Here is a 20,319-nt window from a genome sequence, read left to right on the forward strand (position 1 = left end):
CTTTTGGTTGTATTCCATTGTGAACTGTATATTTGGGTTTATGCTGTTCAATAGGTTTTTAAATTTTAGGAGTTTATCTGTGTTTTCATTCCAGAGTATAAAACAATCGTCTAAGAATCGTTTCCAGTTCTCTTTTATGTATTGAGAGAGGGGATTTCCAAAGATTGATAAAGATTCCTGGTAAATGATTATTTCCATGTATCCCATTGTTAAGTTCGCAATGACTGGTGCTGCCCTTGTACCCATAGCAATTCCGGATTTTTGACAGTAAAATGTATTGTCAAACATGAAGTGGTTATTGTGTAGGATGAATTCAATTGATTTAGTAATGAATTCTTTACTGATCCTTTTTGGTATTTCTTCCGGAAATTGGTCTAACCAGAACTATATATATATGAATAATGTAGGAAAAGGAATTTCTCAATCGATCAGGTACACACCCTTTAGCATTACATGCATTTTCATATAGAGAATATATAACACATGTATTCCACATCAACATTGGTGTCATGATTGTAACATATTTATATATATTTATATAGAAATATACAAAATATATAATAATAGAAATTAATAATAGTTCAGTTATTGGGAATTCAGTCACTAGATTTGTGAGTATTCCATTTCAGATAATGCAAAATGAACATGAGTATTTATGATGGAAAACTCGTAGTATTATATGCACACAGTACTTGAGGATAAAACCAGTACAATAGCAGGGTCTATAATATACTACCTTAATTAGCCCTTATTTGAGTTCAAATTATAATTAGAAAGGAACTACATGCGTTTCTGTATTGGAAGATCAGAATATATATAATCATCAGATTTATAATCCTACCAACATCTTCAGGTTCATTTATCAAAATATTGTTCACTGTAAAATTAAGCGTTAAATCAAAAATTAAAAATAAACTTTACAAAATTAAGAATTAAAAATTATAATTTATAAATTATAAATATAAATTAGCATACATATATCTAACTTAGAATGCCAAATATATTATGTCAAATATAAAATTATAAATCAGAATGAAGAAGTCTGTGATTAAATGTAAAAAATAAAGATGCATATCCACTTGTGATAGGGCCAAGATGTCATTCAAAATGGCAATTAAAGAAGTGAATATAGCAGAGCGTTATGGGAATTTATAGGTGATTAGTTCTAAGGGGGGTAATTCACTAAGCATAGTTTAAATTACCTACTTCTATTATTATATTCTATGTTTAGGGATATATATAATTTGTTATGATGTAATATTTTATAATATTTAATCAATTTATTTATTCAATTATTTATATAATCTATTCAACTACTGTAGAAATCAAAAGTGTCAGTATTAAAATATTTAGAAAGCTTACATTTAGTTTTATGACAGCATTCATCTATATGTGGATTATGTCTTCCATCACTAGATGTTATATTATAGCTAGAGCTATTATTTATTGTGCTGTTATAATAATTATTTAATTTCTTATTATTTATTGAGGAGATGATATTACTTACATTCCTTGATGTTAAGTAGCCCACTCTTACGGTTTTATTGCAGAATAAGTCCTTTTTAAAAGACACTTTTACAATTTTTAGTATATCTTTAATAATATTAGTCATCACTTGAGCCCCTTATGGAAAAATTAACCATATAATATCCTTTTTTATTTTTATATTTTTATATTTTTCATATTATAATTATTAGACACTATCAACATGTTATCAGGAGGTGTATTATATCTCTGCTTATATAATGTATTATGTCTCTTATTATTGATCATATTCCCATTATCAATATTACTACTATTATTTTTATTGTAATCATTAATAGTAAATATGTTGATTTTATCTTTATTTAGTTTCTTCTTAATAAGTAGGAAGGTAGGCAAACCACAAATCCCTTCAGGTAGATGGCTCTGCTTGATTTGTAGAAAAGGCATAGGTAGAAACTCTTTAAAATGTACCCAGTGTAAGCTATGGACACATAAGAGGTGCAGCAATATTAAAGGAAGGCTAACTGGGAAGATAGTTTTTGTATGTGGCAGAAGTTCAGGAGCAATAAACACTGAAAATGTGCAGAGAACAACTTCTGCCACATTCCAGGGAGAAAAACTAGAAGTAGTTGATAGCTTCTGTTACCTAGGTGACCAAGTCAGTAGCGGGGGAGGGTGCGCTGAAAGTGTAGCTGCTAGAATAAGAATAACCTGGGCAAAGTTCAGAGAGCTCTTACCTCTGCTGGTGACAAAGGGCCTCTTACTCAGAGTAAAAGGTAGACTGTATGATGCATGTGTATGAACAGCTATGCTACATGTCAGTGAAACATGGGCCGTGACTGCTGAGGACATGTGTAAGCTCGCGAGGAATGAAGCCAGTATGCTCCGATGAATGTGTAATCTCAGTGTGCATACTCAACAGAGTGTAAGTACCTTGAGAGAAAAGTTGGACCTAAGAAGCATCAGATGTGATGTACAAGAGTGACGACTGTGCTGGTATGATCATATGGCGAGAATGGATGAGGATAGCTGTGTGAAAAAGTGCCACACCCTAGTGGTTGAGGGAACATGTGGAAGAGGTAGACCCAGAAAGACCTGGGATGAAATGGTGAAGTACGACCTTCGAAAATTAGGCCTCACCGATGCAATGACTAGTGACCGAAACCTTTGGAAATATGCTGTGCTTGAGAAGACCTGGCAAGCCAAGTGAGACCGTAACCTCATGGCCTATGCCAGGTGTGTAACCAGCCCACTTATGTGTACCTTTCCTTCAGTGTATACTAATGTATATATACATATATATATATACACATTTCATACATACATATATATATATATATCATCATCATCATCGTTTAATGGAAAATGGACATTAAACGATGATGATGATATATATGTATGAAGGAGTCATACCTAATGACTGGTGTAGCAGTACCATAGTCAACTGCTACTAGGAGAAAGGTGATGCCTGAGGTAGAAATAATTACAGGTGTATCAAATTATTGGATCAGGTAATGAAAGTTACAGAGAAGGTCATAGCCCAACTAATTAGGGAGAGAGTTAGCCTATATGAGATGCAGTTGGTTCTGTGCCAGGTAGAAGCACTACTGGTGCTATATTTCTGGTAAGGCAACTGCAGGAGAAATATCTAGCCAAAGATAAACCTTTGTACTTAGCTTTTGTTGGCTTGGAGAAAGCTTTTGACAGGGTCCCTTGATCCCTTATCTGGTGGTCAATGCAGAAACTAAGGATAGACAAGTGGCTAGTAAGAGCTGTACAAGCCCCCTACAAGGATGCTGTCAGTAAGGTGAGGGTTGGCAACAATTATAGTGAAGAATTCCAAGTAGAAGTAGATGTTCACCAAGGGTCAGTCCTCAGCCCCATCTTATTCATTATAGTCCTCCAGGCAATAACAAAGTAATTCAAAACAGGCTGCCCCTGGAATCTCATTTATGCTGATGACCTTGCTCTAATAGCCAAGTCACTCCAAGAACTAGAGATGAAGTTTAGAGTGTGGAAGCATGGTCTAGAATTGAAGGGCCTTAGGGTTAAGCTAGCAAAAACTAAAGTCTTAGTAAGTAGGAAGGCTCGATGAAGCTAGATGGCCTGCTCAATCTGTAGAAAAGGTGTGGGTAGAAACTCCATATGATGTACCCGGTGTAAGCTATGGACATATAAAAGGTGCAGCAATATCAAAGGAAAGTTAACCAGGAAAATAGTTTTTGTGTGTGGAAGATGTACAGAAAACAGATTCCATCACATGCCAGGGGAAGAAAGTAGAAGTAGTTAATAGCTTCTGCTACCTAGGCGACCAAATCTGTAGTTGGGGTGGTTGTTCTGAGAATGTAGTGTCTAGAGTAAGTATAGCCTGGACAAAGTTCAGGGAGCTCCTACCTCTGCTGGTAACTAAAGGCCTCTTGTTTAGGATGAAAGGTACACTGCATGATGCATGTGTGTGAACTACCATGCTACACAGCAGTGAAACATGGGCCATGAATGCTGAGGACATGTGTAGGCTAGAAAGAAATGAAGCTAGTATGATCCACTGGATGTGTAATGTCAGTGTGCTTACACAACAGTGTGTAAGCGCCCTTAGAGAAAAGCTGGGCGTAAGAAGTATCAAATATGGTGTGCAAGAGATATGACTGCACTGGTCATGTGTTATGTATGAATGAGGACAGCTGTGTGAGGAAGTGCCACTCCCTAACTGTGGAAGGAACCTGTGGAAGAGGTAGATCCAGGAAGACCTGGGATGAGGTGGTGAAGCATGATCTTTGAACATTGGGCCTCACAGAGGCAATGACAGGAGACTAAGACCTTTGAAGATATGCTGTGATTGAGAAGACTCAGCAACTAAAGTGAACTCGCAGCCACGCATGTCCAGCCCTGTTAAGAATACCCCTGATGTGTTGGGCGATATGATATGCTTGAGAAGACCTGTTGAATCAAGTAAAACCAATATCGTAGCTGTGGCCTATGCCCCCTGACGGGCTCCCATGCCAGAGGCACGTAGAAAGCACCAACTAAATGTGGCTGATGCCAGTACCCCCTAACTGGCCCCCATGCCAGTGGCACATAAAAAGGTGATGCAGTATGACCGTTTCTAAGAACTGCATGAAGTTTGCTGGGATCTATATTTCCAAAATTTATTTATGTTTCACAACTGAATGAATTTAATAGAAGCATCTAAGTATGAAACATCATAAAAATTGTTCAAACTGAAGTCTTTCTTGAGCAACACCATTTTCTCAAATGAATAAATAAAATTGAATATCAAATATTTATGAACTTTTGATTTACTGTTCGGTGACTTTTGGCCAACCTCTCTCTCTCTATATATATATATGTGTGTGTGTGTGTGTGTGTGCGTATGTATGTATATATATATATATGTATATATATCTATATCTATACATATATATATATATATGTATAAGTACCATCAGTTCGTGTCCGTTGCCAGCCTCGCCTGGCCCCCGTGCCGGTGACACGTAAAAGCACCATCCATTCGTGGCCGTTTGCCAGCTCTGTCTGGCCCCGGTGTCGGTGGCACGTAAAAGCACCATCCGTTCGTGTCCATTGCCAGCCTCGCCTGGCCCCCGTGCTGGTGACACGTAAAAGCACCATCCGTTTGCGGCCGTTTGCCAGCCCTGTCTGGCACCTGTGCGGGTGGCACATAAAAAGCACCCACTACACTCACGGAGTGGTTGGCGTTAGGAAGGGCATCCAGCTGTAGAAACACTGTCACATCTGACTGGGCCTGACGAAGCCTTCCAGCTTTACAGACCCCAGTTGAACCGTCCAACCCATGCTAGCATGGAAAGCGGACGCTAAATGATGATGATGATGATGATGATGTATATGTATATGCATATATGAGAGAGTACCTAAAAGTAAGTGGAAACATTCTCTGTGGGACAAGCATGTTGTCATTCAGCTTTCAGCACTAGAAGTCACTTAATGCGACCATCAGGCATTAATCTGCTGACCAGCATTGTCAAGTGGTGTTGTAGTACCACGTGGTGTGTCTTTGTTTTGCAGTGCTTCTCCCCTGTTTGCTGATTTTTGAATGGCTGAAATGAAGGGGAAGTATGGAATTGTTTTCTGCTGGGGAAAAAGGTGGCTGAAACAGTTCTCATACTTCAAACAGCTTACAAAGACACTGACATGAGCAAAATAGATGTTTATGAGTGGTTTTCACACTTTAGGTCACTTGTTTGAAGACCAGCCTTGTTCAGGGTGACCATCAACCTCCTGAATGAATGAAAACATCACAAATATTCATGAAAACATCACGAAAATGAACTGATTTTGGAGGACCATCACCAAACAATTGACGAACTTGTTGATATAACTGGTGTGTCCTGGAGCTCTTCCCAACAAATTTTGAATGAGGAATTGGAAATGAAAAGAGTTGCAGCGAAATTTGTGCCTCACATGCTCAAGGAAGATCAAAAGTAGTCATGACTGAATGCATGTCATGAACTGAAAGAACAGCTGGAAATTGATCTGAACTGTTTTGCAAAGGTCAACACCGGTGACAAAAGCTGGTTCTATGGCCATGACTTGGAAACGAAGCAGCAATCAAGTCAATGAAAGCATTCAATGACACCTGCCCTCGAAAAGTATGTCAACTGAAGTCCAATGTCAAGTTGATGCTGATTTGTTTCATCGATGTGAAAGGAATTGTCCACACAATATTTGTTCCTCCTGGTCAAACTATTAATCAGACATTTTACTTGGCAGTTCTGAAGTGTTTGTGAGACAAAGGTAAAAACTAATGTACATACACATATTTGCTCACTCACACACACATATATATCTCCACATATATGTGTGTGTGAGAACTCGTGTGTATGTGTGTGTGTTAAAATGGCTACTATTGGTTTCATTCTGAGAAAAATGCCCTGACCATTGGCAGAGTGGAGAGTGATAGTTTTATCATGATAATGCACCTTTGCACACTGCCTTGAGTATGAGACAGTTTTTGGTAAAAAATGGCATGACTCCATTTACCCCCCTACTCACTTGAACTTGCTCCCTGCAACTTTTTTTTGTTACCACAAATGGAAAAACGTTCTGCAGATGTGGAAGAGGCGAAGAAGAAAATGATGGAGGCATTAAAAGGCATAATTTTTCTAGAGTTCTAGGACTTCTTGAAACAGTGGAGAATGCATCTGGGCCAATGCATTGCTTCAAATGGAGAATACTTTGAAGGCAATAAAAGTGTAAATATGCAAACTAAGTGAATTAAATAATACTGCAAAATTTTGGTTTCTTTTGGGTACCCCTCATATGTGTATATATATATATGTGTGTGTGTGTGAGTAAATTAATGAAGGAACAAGATGAATACGACAGTGAGGCTAAAATTATTTATTAAAAAAGGTACAATTTACATTGCAAAGAAATCCACTGCATGGTGGGTTATAAATTCTTATATGTGCATATGTGTGCCTTTACATACACATATATACATACATATATATATAAAGTTGATATTGTTTTAAATATATATGTAAAGTTAATACTGTTATATATATATATATATAAAGTTGATAATGTATATATATATATATATATATATATATGTATGTGTATATATATATAAAGTTGATAATGTTATATATATATATATATATATGAAGTTAATATTGTTTTAAATATATCGATATTAACAATAATTGAACAAACACAATACATCTGTTGAGTATAGAATTTGCTATAAGTTTGTTAACAGTGTCATGGATGAGTTGTTACTGGTGGTGGTTTATTCGCATTTTTTGCAAAGCCATTTACCACCCCAAGTAAAAACTAATGTACATACACATATTTGCTCACTCACACACACATATATCTCCACATATGTGTGTGTGTGAGAACTCGTGTGTGTGTGCGTGTGTGTATACGTGTGTGTGTGTGTGTGTGTGTGCTTGCTTGCGTGTGTGTGTTAATATGGCTACTGTTGGTTTCATGCTGAGAGATTTTCCAGCAATTATCATGCTTGCCACATGGGATGTTGGTACATGTCTCCATCTTGGATGAGAATACATGAAACTACACAAGACTGTACAGGATTTGGGGATAAACAAATAAATATACAGATCATGGGTGACAATTCTTAATTGTTGCTTCCCTTGCATTAACCCTGGCCATGTCCAAAATTATAAATATAAATATGAATACACACACATTCTGTATGGATGTCCATATACATATACGAGTGTATTCATATCTACATTTATAAATTTGGATGTGCTAATGCAAGAGAAACAACAATTAGGAGTTGTCTCCCAAAATCCTGTACACTCTCTATAGCTTTGTGAATTCTCATCCAAAATAAAAATAAGTATCAATATCCCATGTGACCAGCTTGATAATTAATGAGAAATCTTCTCTCATCTTGAAACCAATGGTAGCCTGTTAACTCACAATAAAGATTATTTATCCATCAATGTGGTGTTGAGCACTCATTCTCACTGTTCAATAGTAATGTATGTGTGTGTGTATACATATATTAATGAGCTGAAGCTCACACACACATATACAAATACATAATATATAATTGTATATGTGTGTGTTTGTGTGTGTGCATGTTTGTATATATGAGTGTGTCTGTGTGTGTGTATATATATATGTACACACATGCATATATATATATGTATAAAAATGTGTGTATACATTTATGAATATATATGTAGATTTGTATATTATATATTATGCATATTATATATACATGTAATATATTCATATTTATACACACATCCACACACTATACACACACCCACACACATATTTGTATATATGTTATATATATATGTTGCGTTGTGTGTGTATACATGCATATATATATAGACATGTGTACCTATATATATATATATATATATATATATATATATATATATATATATATATATATATATATATATATATAATGTGTATATGTATATATGTATACATATATATGTATGCATGTATATGTGTGTGTGTGTTTTAATATTCAGAATGACATTGACATTGTTGACAATGATGTTACAGCTACTTACAATTAGCTACACTAACACTAATTATGGATCTAACTATACAAGGAAAGAACAACAGTTTTGACTAAGTAGAATAGTCCAGATTGTTATAGTTATCTTTTTGTTGTTGTTGCTGTAATTAATGAAGTTAATAGAAGAGATCATAAGATTGTAACTTGTCAGCATGTCGAATGTGTTGCTTCGCATGTGTGCCTGCCTGATATTTACCAGCAATGTATTCCTGATTGATAGTTTCCATCAATGTTTACGAGTTGCATTTAGTGGCCTATAAACCAGCACAGGTATGGGAGAATGATGCACCACAAAGTCACTGACACCTCCCAGGAGGGTCCGTCGTGTATGACCGCGCCCTTTACTTCCCATCACAATCATTGTGGCATGTTCCTGTTTTGCTATGTCAACGATTAGTGGTCCACTTTTTCCAGCTCCAGTTCGGAATTTACCTCTTATCTACAAGTTTGAAGAAGTAAAATAAAAGTATTAATCATAAAAGAGATAAGGAGAAAGAAAAACAAGAAGAAAAGGGGATCAAATAAACATACCGATATATGACTATGTAATGATGACAATGTTGATGATGACAATAATGATGGTGATGATGATGACTATGATGATGTTGATGATAATTACGTTGCAGCATGATGTTTTCTCAAGAGAAAGAGGATGTGCCCATAACTTTTTCAAGCCCTTTGGAATGGGTGAGACTGATTTGGTTTATGTTCAACTTGAACAGCTGTAAGTTGACATCTGCAGGAAAAACGTAGTCAGGAATTTTAGAAGCTTGTCACTCTTAGGAGGGAGGATTAGGTACAGTGATTACAGCTGACAGAGGAGTGGGAAATACAGTGTGGGTAACAAAAAGAGGAGACACAGTTATGTCAATTGGGTATGTGTGGAATTGAAATACAACTAGTTCTGACAGGTAGAGGCTATATTAGTAGTATTAAAGAACAATAGAACAAGTACAATGAGGACACAGTATATATATATATATGGCTTAGAGGTTGTAGTGTGGTTGTGAATGAGTATTGCAAATTAGTCAGACTGTTTTCTCTTGGATGCAACCCAAAATATTGAACAATGTGTATCAGCAGTGCTCTCCAAGATATGGAAGTAGTTTTCCAATAAGAGGCAGAATAGGGTTTTGTAGAGTAAATAACTATTCAGACCTGGTGTATTTTTTTGGGGGGATCAAAGAGGAAAGTTAATCTTTGGAATGCAGCTTTTGCTATCATATGAAAGTGGGATTGCCAGGAAAAATCATTAGAAATTGTTGGTCACTTAACATTTGAGGTAATTTTGAGGGTTTAAATATAAAACCTAAGAGGGTGAGTTACAAGACAATTTGTTTTCTTCATAGAGATTGTGTATTAATACAGGGACTGTCATTGTGTTGATGAGGTTATAATTATTTCTTAGTTTTAGTTCTTCCTGTACAGTTGGCCAGTACATTGGGCAGTAAGACATCTCCAATAATCCTGGTTTTGAGCATAGTCCTCTGCATCTTTCCAGATAATGCTAAGTTACTTCAGGTCTTCATTGAAGGTAGTACACCATGTCATTTTGGATCTCTCTTTGACCCTCTGGTGGTTCCCATTGCATAGCTGTCTTGTGTATTTGTCCTTCTGGCAGTTGGAAAACATGACCTGCAAGTCTCACTCTTCTTTCTGTAACAATCTCTGCTACTGCCTGTTCCAAGACTGGATGCGAAAGGAGGAGGAGGATCAGCTAGCAACCTGTGACCAGAACCACCAAGTAAGGAAAACACACTTGTGGGTAAAACTGCAATTGCTACGGAAATAACAAGAAATCTTATTAATTGAGCTGGTGGAGTAGTTACAGCATTGGACAAAGTACTTTACAGTATTTCTCTCCCCGTTTTACATTCTTAAATTAAATCCTGCTAAGTTCAACTTCACCTTTCATTAAGATTGATTAAATGAAATACCAGTCAAATATTGAAGTTGATGTTATCATCTAGACCTTCCACATAAAATTGTTGGCCTTTCGCCAAAATTTGAAACAACTGTTATTATCCAGTGAGCTTGTTAAAAAGGAAAATCAAAATCACATAATCTGGTGGTCTCAGAGCTGGTGGGTATTTATCTCCTTGCTGGCTATATAAACAAATTCTGTACCAAAAGCCTATATAAGAGTTTCTCTCATGGTATCTACTGCAGTAAAGTTTGTTCTAATAGGACATTCATGTTTAAGTGGGAATAAATATTACCTTTTGGTATATATTAGCCTCTGTTGCTAATATAAGTTTTCAAAAAATTATTATTATGTTTTAGTTTTACTTTAATTCATACAAACTGAACCCATTATTATTATTATATTATTATTATTATTATTATTATTATTATTATTATTAATATTATTATCCTCATTCTTTTAAGTCAGGCATTGTTGGAACTCCTGGAGTCTTGCATATGTAGTGAGCTTGCTACCAGCAGCCTACAGTACCATGCTATCCATTCTTTTCACCTATCTAATACTCTCCTGATGATTCTGGCTGTGCCAAAGAGGTAAAACTTTTGTAACAGTTCTACTGGGCACTCTATTCCAATTTTCTTCATATTCCTCTTGATGCCTTCTGATACTTCCCCAATACCCAACAATAATTGGCGGCGTCAGAGGCAGCAGCACCACCACCACTACTAAGTGATGTGGATGTTGTATACAACACTGCACATTTTATAATTAATTGCATGTAGTGGTGTAGTTAAAGTTAAGGTTAAATTTTAAGTAAATGTTAGACTTGTGAGCTTTATGAAATCTTATGAGTATGATGATCCAGGACGAAGGTACATAACTCTATGTGCATGACTGATAAAAAGAGATTTCACTCACAGTTCATTGCTGAGAATCAAACTATCATAAATAACTGCTAAGGCAATGATGATAACAATGAGACAACAAAAATCCTACTCTTTGCTAGCATTGAAAACATGTAAAATAGCTCCCCCACATAACTTCTCTCTCTCGTCCCCACACACACACATCAGAAATTCAGCAATCTAGTGATTCAATTACTATAAACCTATAACCAACAAAAGTATTGTTCACAAACTGCATTATAAAATAAATAAATTAATTAATTACATTAAATATAATACAGTCAGAACTTTTCTAGACATCTAATATAATAATGAGCATAGTGTTTTGTTTGTTTGTTTGTGTGTGTGATTATTATGTACCTTATTTGTGTATAAAATACTACAATTAGCTGTCATTATAGATAGCACATGGTCAGCTAGTTGTCTATTAAATTTCCAGATTGCAATGTCAGATGAAAGTAGATTAGTGAGAAAGTATCAGGCTCTCTACAACAGTCAGTACTACAAGAGTTATTTCTTTACTAGTTTTGGATATTGGACTATTGTTATTGAGGCATATATTCAAAGATATAGTCAATTATATCATCTCCAGTACTTTATTACCTCCACCTTAGCGAAGGCGGCGGTATTGTTTTCAGTCGTGTTTGTTTGTTTGTCTGTGGACAAGATATCTCAAGAATCACTGGATGGATTCGGATGAAACTTTCAGGGATGTTTGGCCTCATGGCTGGGACAAACTGATTAGATTTGGGGATCGATATGGTACAGGACAAGGATTCTGGATTACTTTTTCCAGTTTTACTTAATTTTTGAGAGCAGTCATGTTCATTTTTAGTATTCTCATTTATGAGAGCAATCGAGTTTACTTTAGATATTCTCATTTTAAAAATCATTTCTAGCTAATTGTTGAGAGGATATGGCAAGGGAAGAGGTGGAAAGAAAGAAGTTTACACATATTCTGTGGCATGACGTGTGAGGCTTCAGAATAATGAGACATAGAAGAAAGAATTGAGATGTTATTGGGAAGTGTGTATGGGGTGATAACAGCACACTTGTTCACATGCTATTGAAAAGAAAGTGTCATGGAAGTGCTACTTAGAAAGGTAGCTAAATGTGGAGAATGTATAGAAGTGAGAGCGAGAGAGAGAGAGTCTTTTCCTATGTTGGCTTAGCAGAGGAATCAGTCATTTAAGTTGACAGTAGTATGGTAAGATAGGACAATTAAGGATATAAAGGCAGGGAAAATAAGCTCATCATTACTGAGATGCTTGAAATACCATGCGAAATAAGGTATGTATTAGTCATTTGAATTGTCAATCATGTAATACAAGAAGGCTTCATACCCAATAATTGGTACAGCACCATTATTGTAAACCACTACAAAGGCAAAGGAGATGCACTAGAGAGAGAGTAAATAATAGAAGCAAGCTGTTGCACCAAGTTTATAATAATAATAATAATAATGAAATTATTGTATACAGTGTTCAGGTGCACCACGACTTGTCAAAAGTGTGAATAAAGCATGTGCCTTAATGTACAAATGTCTGGGAAGTGAACAGTGTATGAGTCAGATATATGCTTGCGTGTGTATGGAGGGGAGAAAATCAGGTGTAGTGTTGGCGAATCTCAGGAAGCATGGAAGTTTTGAAGGATGCAGTGCTCCGACAACTAACAACTGATGCTAGCAGTTTGTTCCATGCTTCAGCAACTCTTAGCATGAAAAAATGTTTCTGAAAGTCATGGGAGCTGTGCTGTTTTCTGACTTTGTAAACATGTTCACGGGTGTTAGACAGGTGGAGTTTGAAAAGGTGCTCAGAGTTATTGTTTGTAAGATGGTTAATAATTTTATGGATGTCTGCCAAGTCAGCTGCCAGACGTTGGAGTTTCAATGTATCTATGCCCAGAGAAGTAAGGCGTTCAGAATATGGCAAATGCCTGATGGAGGGTATTCTCTTGGTTGCACGTTATGATAGTTACAGAAAGAGTTACTGCAAAATTAAGAACAAGATTAACCTAGATATAGTGCAATATGGCTTTGTACCAGGAGTAGGAAGTAATGATATCATCTTCATAATAAGATAACATCAAAAGAAATACTAAGTTAGAAGTAAGCATCTATGCCCAGAATTCATAGATGTCAAGAAGGCTTTCATCAAGGTCCCTCGCTCTGTCATTTGGTGGACACTAAAGAAGCTAGGGGTGGATGAAGTGCTAGTGGAGGCTGTACAGGCAAGGTTAACAGCAAATATAGCCTTCATATATGGTAGGGAAGCAGGAGTATTAAGAACAAAGAGTACTCACAAAAAAGATTCTCTCAGCTGCTCAGGAGGCTCCCTAAAAACAGTCAATAGATTTTGTTACCTAGGCAACCTAATTAGCAGCTGGGGTGGGTACTCTGAAAGCATGGTAGCCAGAGCAAGAACAAGATAGAAAAAGTACTGGCAACAAAGTGTATCACCCTCAGAGTGAGAATCAGATTGTGTGATTCCTTTGTGCAGAGTGTCATGCTATATAGTTGTGAGATCTGGGCCCTGAATGCGGAAGATTTGCTAAGGTTAGAAATAAATAGAGTATGCTTTGCTGTATGTGTAATGTCAATGTACATGAACATAATAATATAAATGAACTGTGAGAAAAGAAGTGTACAAGGGGAATCAGATGTTGTTTACAAGAGAGAAGACTATATTGGTATGGGCATGTGATGTATATGGAGGATGTCACTGGATAAAAATGTGCTATGTGCTCCAAGCAGATAATATCTGTGGAAGAAGACAGAAAGACAAGGAATAAAGCAGTGAAAACTGATTTCATGATGCTGAACCTCGCAAAAGAGATGACAAGTGACTGCAACAATTAATGACATGTTGTACTGATGAAAACCAGTTCATTCAAGAAAGCTTGACAGAGAGAATGCTACCAAGAAGAGAGTTAATGACTGGGATGCTTTCACTGCATTTACCCACTGATACCCTCAAGACCCTTCTTCTCACTATCCTCATTCCAGTGCCTCCCACCTGGGATACTTTCATTGTATTCATTTTATACTTTCCCACCTCAATGACTCCTCAAACCTTTCTTTCTCTATTCACCTTTATGACATGAGATGACACTGGATCCTCCTCATACAACCCACTTCATCACCCTTACTACTCTCTTCTCTTTCTCTCTCACAGATGTATCATAATCCCTTTCCCTTTCTCTTCCATATTATATCCCTAAACAGTATCTTCCTGTTACTCTTTCCACTACCATCCTTTCACAGCTATAAATCTGTTCCTTTAATCAAATTTTCTTATTCTTCTTTCATTCATAGGGCTCTTTAACTTTATAAGTTACAAGGAAATTTTACCAATCACTCATGACAACACACATACCGAACATAAACATATCACTAATTTCGCTACAACATAAAAATTCCATTAGTTGATGAAAATAACTTTTTTACAATTTGATGTTAACAATATTTTAGTGGTCAAAGGGACGCAACTCAGTGTTAAATACTAAGTTACTGCCCCTCCCAGGTTTTTAAAAAAATAGGTCTCGTAGCCATTTGTAAACAAACCTGATGATTGTGGAGTTAGATGGTTATAGCTGGAACTAAGCTGCTATCTTGTTATCAGGATGAAACTTTAGGTAGTCTATTGTAAATAAGATACTGTATATAAAATATCAATGATTCTCAAATATAATGAATATTTTAATTTACTGATCCTTTCAACAAACGAACAGTATACTATCTAGTCTCCACACTTACTCTTCCGAATTTGTCATCCCTGAACACTTGTTTACAATATCCACCCTCAACTGCTCATATATAACCATCTTACTATCTCTCCTACACTTTTTGCAATCTCTACTCACACTCCCACTTTTCCTGTTTCCAATCACTTCTAATCACGTATCTTGAGAGTCCATTCTAATAATTTTTATCTCCTTCTAGTTTCACCCCGATCACCTATCTTGGGAGTCCATTCTACCTATTTTTATCTCCCTCTAGTTTCACCCATCTTATTCCCCTGTTCGTTCTGTGGCGATAGGCCCCTCATCTGGGATGTCACATGCTTCTCCAGTGGCAACTTAGTGTGTACAGCTACCAACAAAGGCTCTGCTACTCGTCAAGTTAAGAAAAGCAAATTGTCAAGGTATTGGTTGGTCTCTGATAGGTTCATAGCCGAACCTGTGGCAGTGGAGACCTTTGGCTTTCTTGGCCCCCGGACCATATCCCTACTCATCGCTATCGGGGTGGAGATGGCTGTCCGCAAGTGCGACCCCCGTGCGTCAGAGTGGCTGTTCCAGCGCATCTCCGTCGCAATGCCTATTCCATTGTTTGACTTACAGGAAATTGTATCTTCCACTCCTTGAAGTCTACTCTAAATTTAGCAATTATATGTCCTAGTGGGTCCTAGTCTTGTAGGCTGTATGGTGACCTCACTAGTGATTGTGCAGGACACTCAGTAAAGTGGTTGGCTTTAGGAAGAACGTCCAGTCATGGAAACCGTGCCAAAGCAGACATTGGTGCTCTTTGCAGCCTTTAAGACCCATAAAATGCTATCAAACCATCTAACCCATGACAGTAAAGAACATGGACATTAAATTATGATGATGATGGTGGGTGTGAAAGAGAGAGAGAGAGAGAGAGAGAGAGAGAGAGGAGAGAGAGAGAGAGAGAGAGAGAGAGAGAGAGAGAATTATACATTTGCTCTCAAGTTTGCCACAGACACGGACTTTCCACATGTATGCTCAGAAGATGAGTTACTACAAACTCTGAGTAAGAATGACAATTAGTTTTATTTTTACAATAAAAGATAGATCAAGTAACATGACGATAGTTTTAGTTTTTGAATTTTGAAATTAACAGTAATCATTTTATCATCTTGAAATGTAATACATTTATGTAACTATGATAAATTCTGCTCTATACTCCCAGTCATTCTTTATTTTGAACTTAGCAACCAAAGAGCTCTGTTTCTCCGTATATATCCTCCTCTTCATCATCTTAAAGTCCACTTTTCCATGCTTGCATGGGTTGGATGGAATTTGAGAAAGATTTTCTATGGATTGATGCCCTTCCTATCACCAACACTCACTTGCTTCCAAACAAGGTTATGTTTTCACATGGTCAGATATATTTCCTCAGGATATCGGAACATGAATGACATTTGTTTACATTACACAATGTCAAGACAAGGACACACACACACACACACACGCACACATTCATTTTGCATCCATAAGCTGTTGTTCTACATTAGAGTGTTCTTCGTGTCAGTAACTTCTTGTTTTTCAAGTTAGAACTCTTTTATTTCACACATGTGTGAAGGTGCTAAGCAAGTAGGCATAATTTGTTGACAGGAAAAGTTACTATAAAACAGTTCACAGTGAGCAACTTTTGTAGAACCTATGCATGCATAGGATCTATATATATGCCTGGCATGCATACTTACATACAAACACACACACAATACTCACACCCATATACAAGGATTGTTCTGAAAGTAATGCAAAAGTGGACGTAACTTTTTTATTAACAGGCAAATTATTCAAATTGCACATGTAGGTAGAGTAACTCTTCTTCTAATCAGTGTTTCTCAACCACTTTGTTCCTATGGACTCCTCTGATTCCTATTTCACTTTGGGTGGACCCCGATAGCCATTTGATGTCTAAAAAAATCCTATTGTATTTTTACAATTGAATATTATTAAGTATTTCATTAAACAGTTATTAAAATACTTTGTGTATTGTAGAAATATAACTATTGTATGGGGAAACTGTACACCCCCGTGATTTGTTAACTGAACTATACTAGTTAGTATAAATGAGCATGTGCCGAACAGTCTAAGAAGAGTGTCATATGTGCAGTCATAGTGCACAGGTCGTAGGAATTATTGAATAGAGATATTGTGGAGTGCTTGTTGAAGGTACACAGTTGGAGAGTAATAAGAGAACCTCAGAAACGTTTGATATTATAACAGTCCAGATATAACAGTACAACAAGAAGTCATATGACATATCAATAATCAATTTATTGCACATAAATTTTAGTGGCAAAATCTTGTATGGACCCCAAGGGTCATATGGACTCTAGTTCAGAACTGCTGCTCTCTATAAAAACAATACTGAACATAGTTGCCATCACAAGTGATGCATTTGTGCTATCACTGAACCTAACACTCATTGAAAAAATTCCCCTTTGAAAAAATTCAGGTGTACTTGCTTCTTCACAGCCACTTTCATCTTGTTCTATACTGGACTAAACAGGTGGAATTTGAAGGGGATCAGATCCAAGGTGTATGAGGAAATGAAGGACTACTGACCAGCCCAATTTACCAATTGCTTGATTTGATACCAAAGATGTGTGCAAATTTAAATGACCTATTATGCTCACCCTCGTACTACTATTGGGGTAACCTTTGTGTATGTGTGTGTGTGCGCATGCACGCGTGTATATTTCTATTCAGTAAATTCACTGCCAAGGCTTTGCTTGGTCTGAGGCTACAGTAGAAGACACTTACTCAAGACTGTGAGGCTGAACCCAAAACTCTTTGGTCGTGAAACAAATTTTGTAACTATACAACCATGCTTTTGTACACACGCACACATGCACACACACACACACACACACACACACACACACACACACAGCATAAATGATCTTGACAAGCTTATCGCTGACACTTAGTCATATCTTTGCAGTTTTGGAAAAAAAAAAAAAGAAAGAAGTTAATGTTAGTTTCAACCAACCTGGAGCTTTTGCAAATGTTCTTTGCATCTTTCTTCTACTGTGTCAAGCTTTTCATCCATCTCATGGAGAATCTGTTGCAACACTGAAACAGCTACAATTACCGGTAGAAGGAGAGAGAAATAAATTTAACAATCAATAATACATCAATAGTTTTCTGTGTCTGTTACATTTCTTAAAAGTTGCATGTCTACACGTATTAGTAATACTAATGCATACAAATAAATATGTCTGCAATGATAAACACAGAGGAACAACTGTCATGCTCTGAACGAATCCATCACTAGAATCTATGTGTACACATAAATAAAAACAGACTCTAAATAGAGTAGATCATGTCTATGTTGTCAAAACACATCACATGTTGGAATATGCAATAAGGTTTTCAGCTACATAAAAGTACATCATGCCTGAAACAAGCTATTTAACTGCCATGGGCTTACTCAATTAGAAATGACCGGTAGCTGTACAATAACATCATCGTCATCATCGTTTAACGTCTGCTTTCCATGCTAGCATGGGTTGGACGATTTGACTGAGGTCTGGTGAACCAGATGGCTGCACCAGACTCCAATCTGATCTGGCAGAGTTTCTACAGCTGGATGCCCTTCTTAACGCCAACCACTCTGTGAGTGTAGTGGATGCTTTTACGTGTCACTGGCACGAGGGCCAGTCAGGTGGTACTGGCAACGACCATGCTCAAATGGTGCTTTTTATGTGCCACCTGCACAGGAGCCAGTCCAGCAGCACTGGCAACGACCTTGCTTGAATGTTTTTAACAACCAAATACAGTTGAGGAATAAAATATTAGGAAGGAAATTAAGTAAATGGTTAATTCCTTCAGAAAATGCTAGATTTAATCCTTTCCCAAATCACAAGATTTCACAAGTTTGGTATGATGTTTATTTTTGCAGTTTGTGAAGCTTCCGGTGGATGAGAAATAAACTATTATGCTGTACCATTTTAAATAAGGATGGATATGTTGGAGAGAGTAGTCATATATACACCAAGTCAGAAAAAAAGACAGATGGTCACGACTGGAACACTTTTGATCATATATCTGCTTGATGAAGGGACCACAAACCACAGCTAATGAAAAACTATCATTGCAGCTACCAATATTGTTTACATCATTACCATAGTAGCCAAATCTCCACAGAAAGGTCAATAAGCACACAATTGTTTACATTTGTTGCAGTGTGTTCACTGGACATTAAGAATTTATAAAAAAACCCCAAAAAAACTGACAGTAAAGTTACGAACAAGATATACTTTGTGATCTCTCTCTCTCTCACACACGCGTACACATCATATATATACCGTAAATCCTCAAGTATAATCCGCCATTGAGTATAATATGCAGGGGATTTTTAGGGGGCTGTACCTCTGAAAAACCTAAACATTGCGTATAATACACACCCCTTCCCTAACTTGAGTCAAGGAAGTCTATATAACGTCCTTGGTTTATAAAAATGCATACAGTAACGTCCTATATTATTATTGTATATATAACATAATGCAAATGTGTAGCTTTTTTGTGCATTTTGTTTGCAGAAAATAAAGAAATAATAGTAATAACGTTTAGTAAATGTTGCTTACTGCAAGTTATGGATGATTCTATTATGACTTCATTGCTTTCAGGCTTAGCTTAAGGTATTTTCGTGCCCGACATAACAAAATGAGTCTGAATAAACATTACCAAACAGCAAATAGAGACTCAGACATTGCTTAGGGAAATATTTTTCATTTTTAACCTCGTATATAGTACGCACTAGGGATTTTAACATTTAAATTTTGGGAAAAAAATGCAGATTAAACTCGAGGATTTACGGTATATATCTTTTTATCATTCATCGGTTTCAGTTGTGAGGCTGTGACCATACTTAAGCTTTTAGTTAAATGAATCAACCCCAGTACTTATTTTTTTAAACTTATTCTGTTGGTTTCTTTTTACCAAATTGTTAAGTTACAGGGATGCAAACAAACCAACACTTGTTGTCAAGTGATGATGAAGGACAGACACAATCACAAAGACATACACATACACACACATGACAGCCTTCTATCAGTTTCTGTCTACCAAATTCACTCACAAGGCTTTAGTCAACTGAGGCTATTGTAGAAGGCACTTGTCCAAGGTGTTGTGCAGTGGGACTGGACCCAGAACCCTGTGGTTAGGAAGCGAGCTTCTTATCACACAGCCATACCTGC

At 36.7% G+C, this 20,319-nt stretch overlaps 1 protein-coding gene across 3 annotated transcripts in view; it reads right to left on the reverse strand.

Annotated features, from left to right (window-relative positions):
* Window positions 1-8,402: 8,402 nt before the first annotated feature.
* The window catches only part of LOC115209704 (universal stress protein Sll1388-like), a 47,483-nt gene continuing 35,566 nt past the window's right edge, over window positions 8,403-20,319 (reverse strand). The window contains exons 3-5 of one of the 3 annotated variants that reach the window (XR_004998232.1): window positions 18,111-18,202; window positions 9,159-9,275; window positions 8,921-8,978 (exon numbers count right to left, since the gene is read on the reverse strand). Coding sequence is in view for 1 of the 3 variants with exons in the window: in XM_029778192.2 (XP_029634052.1) it covers window positions 8,766-8,978; window positions 18,111-18,202 (305 nt within the window). In the remaining 2 variants the exon portion in view is untranslated. Of the gene's footprint in view, window positions 8,979-9,070; window positions 9,276-18,110; window positions 18,203-20,319 lie in introns of all 3 variants that reach the window. The other 2 variants (XR_004998231.1, XM_029778192.2) reach the window with 2 other exon arrangements.

The sequence above is a fragment of the Octopus sinensis genome, linkage group LG3 (assembly GCF_006345805.1).
Source record: "Octopus sinensis linkage group LG3, ASM634580v1, whole genome shotgun sequence".
Classification (NCBI taxonomy): domain Eukaryota; kingdom Metazoa; phylum Mollusca; class Cephalopoda; order Octopoda; family Octopodidae; genus Octopus; species Octopus sinensis.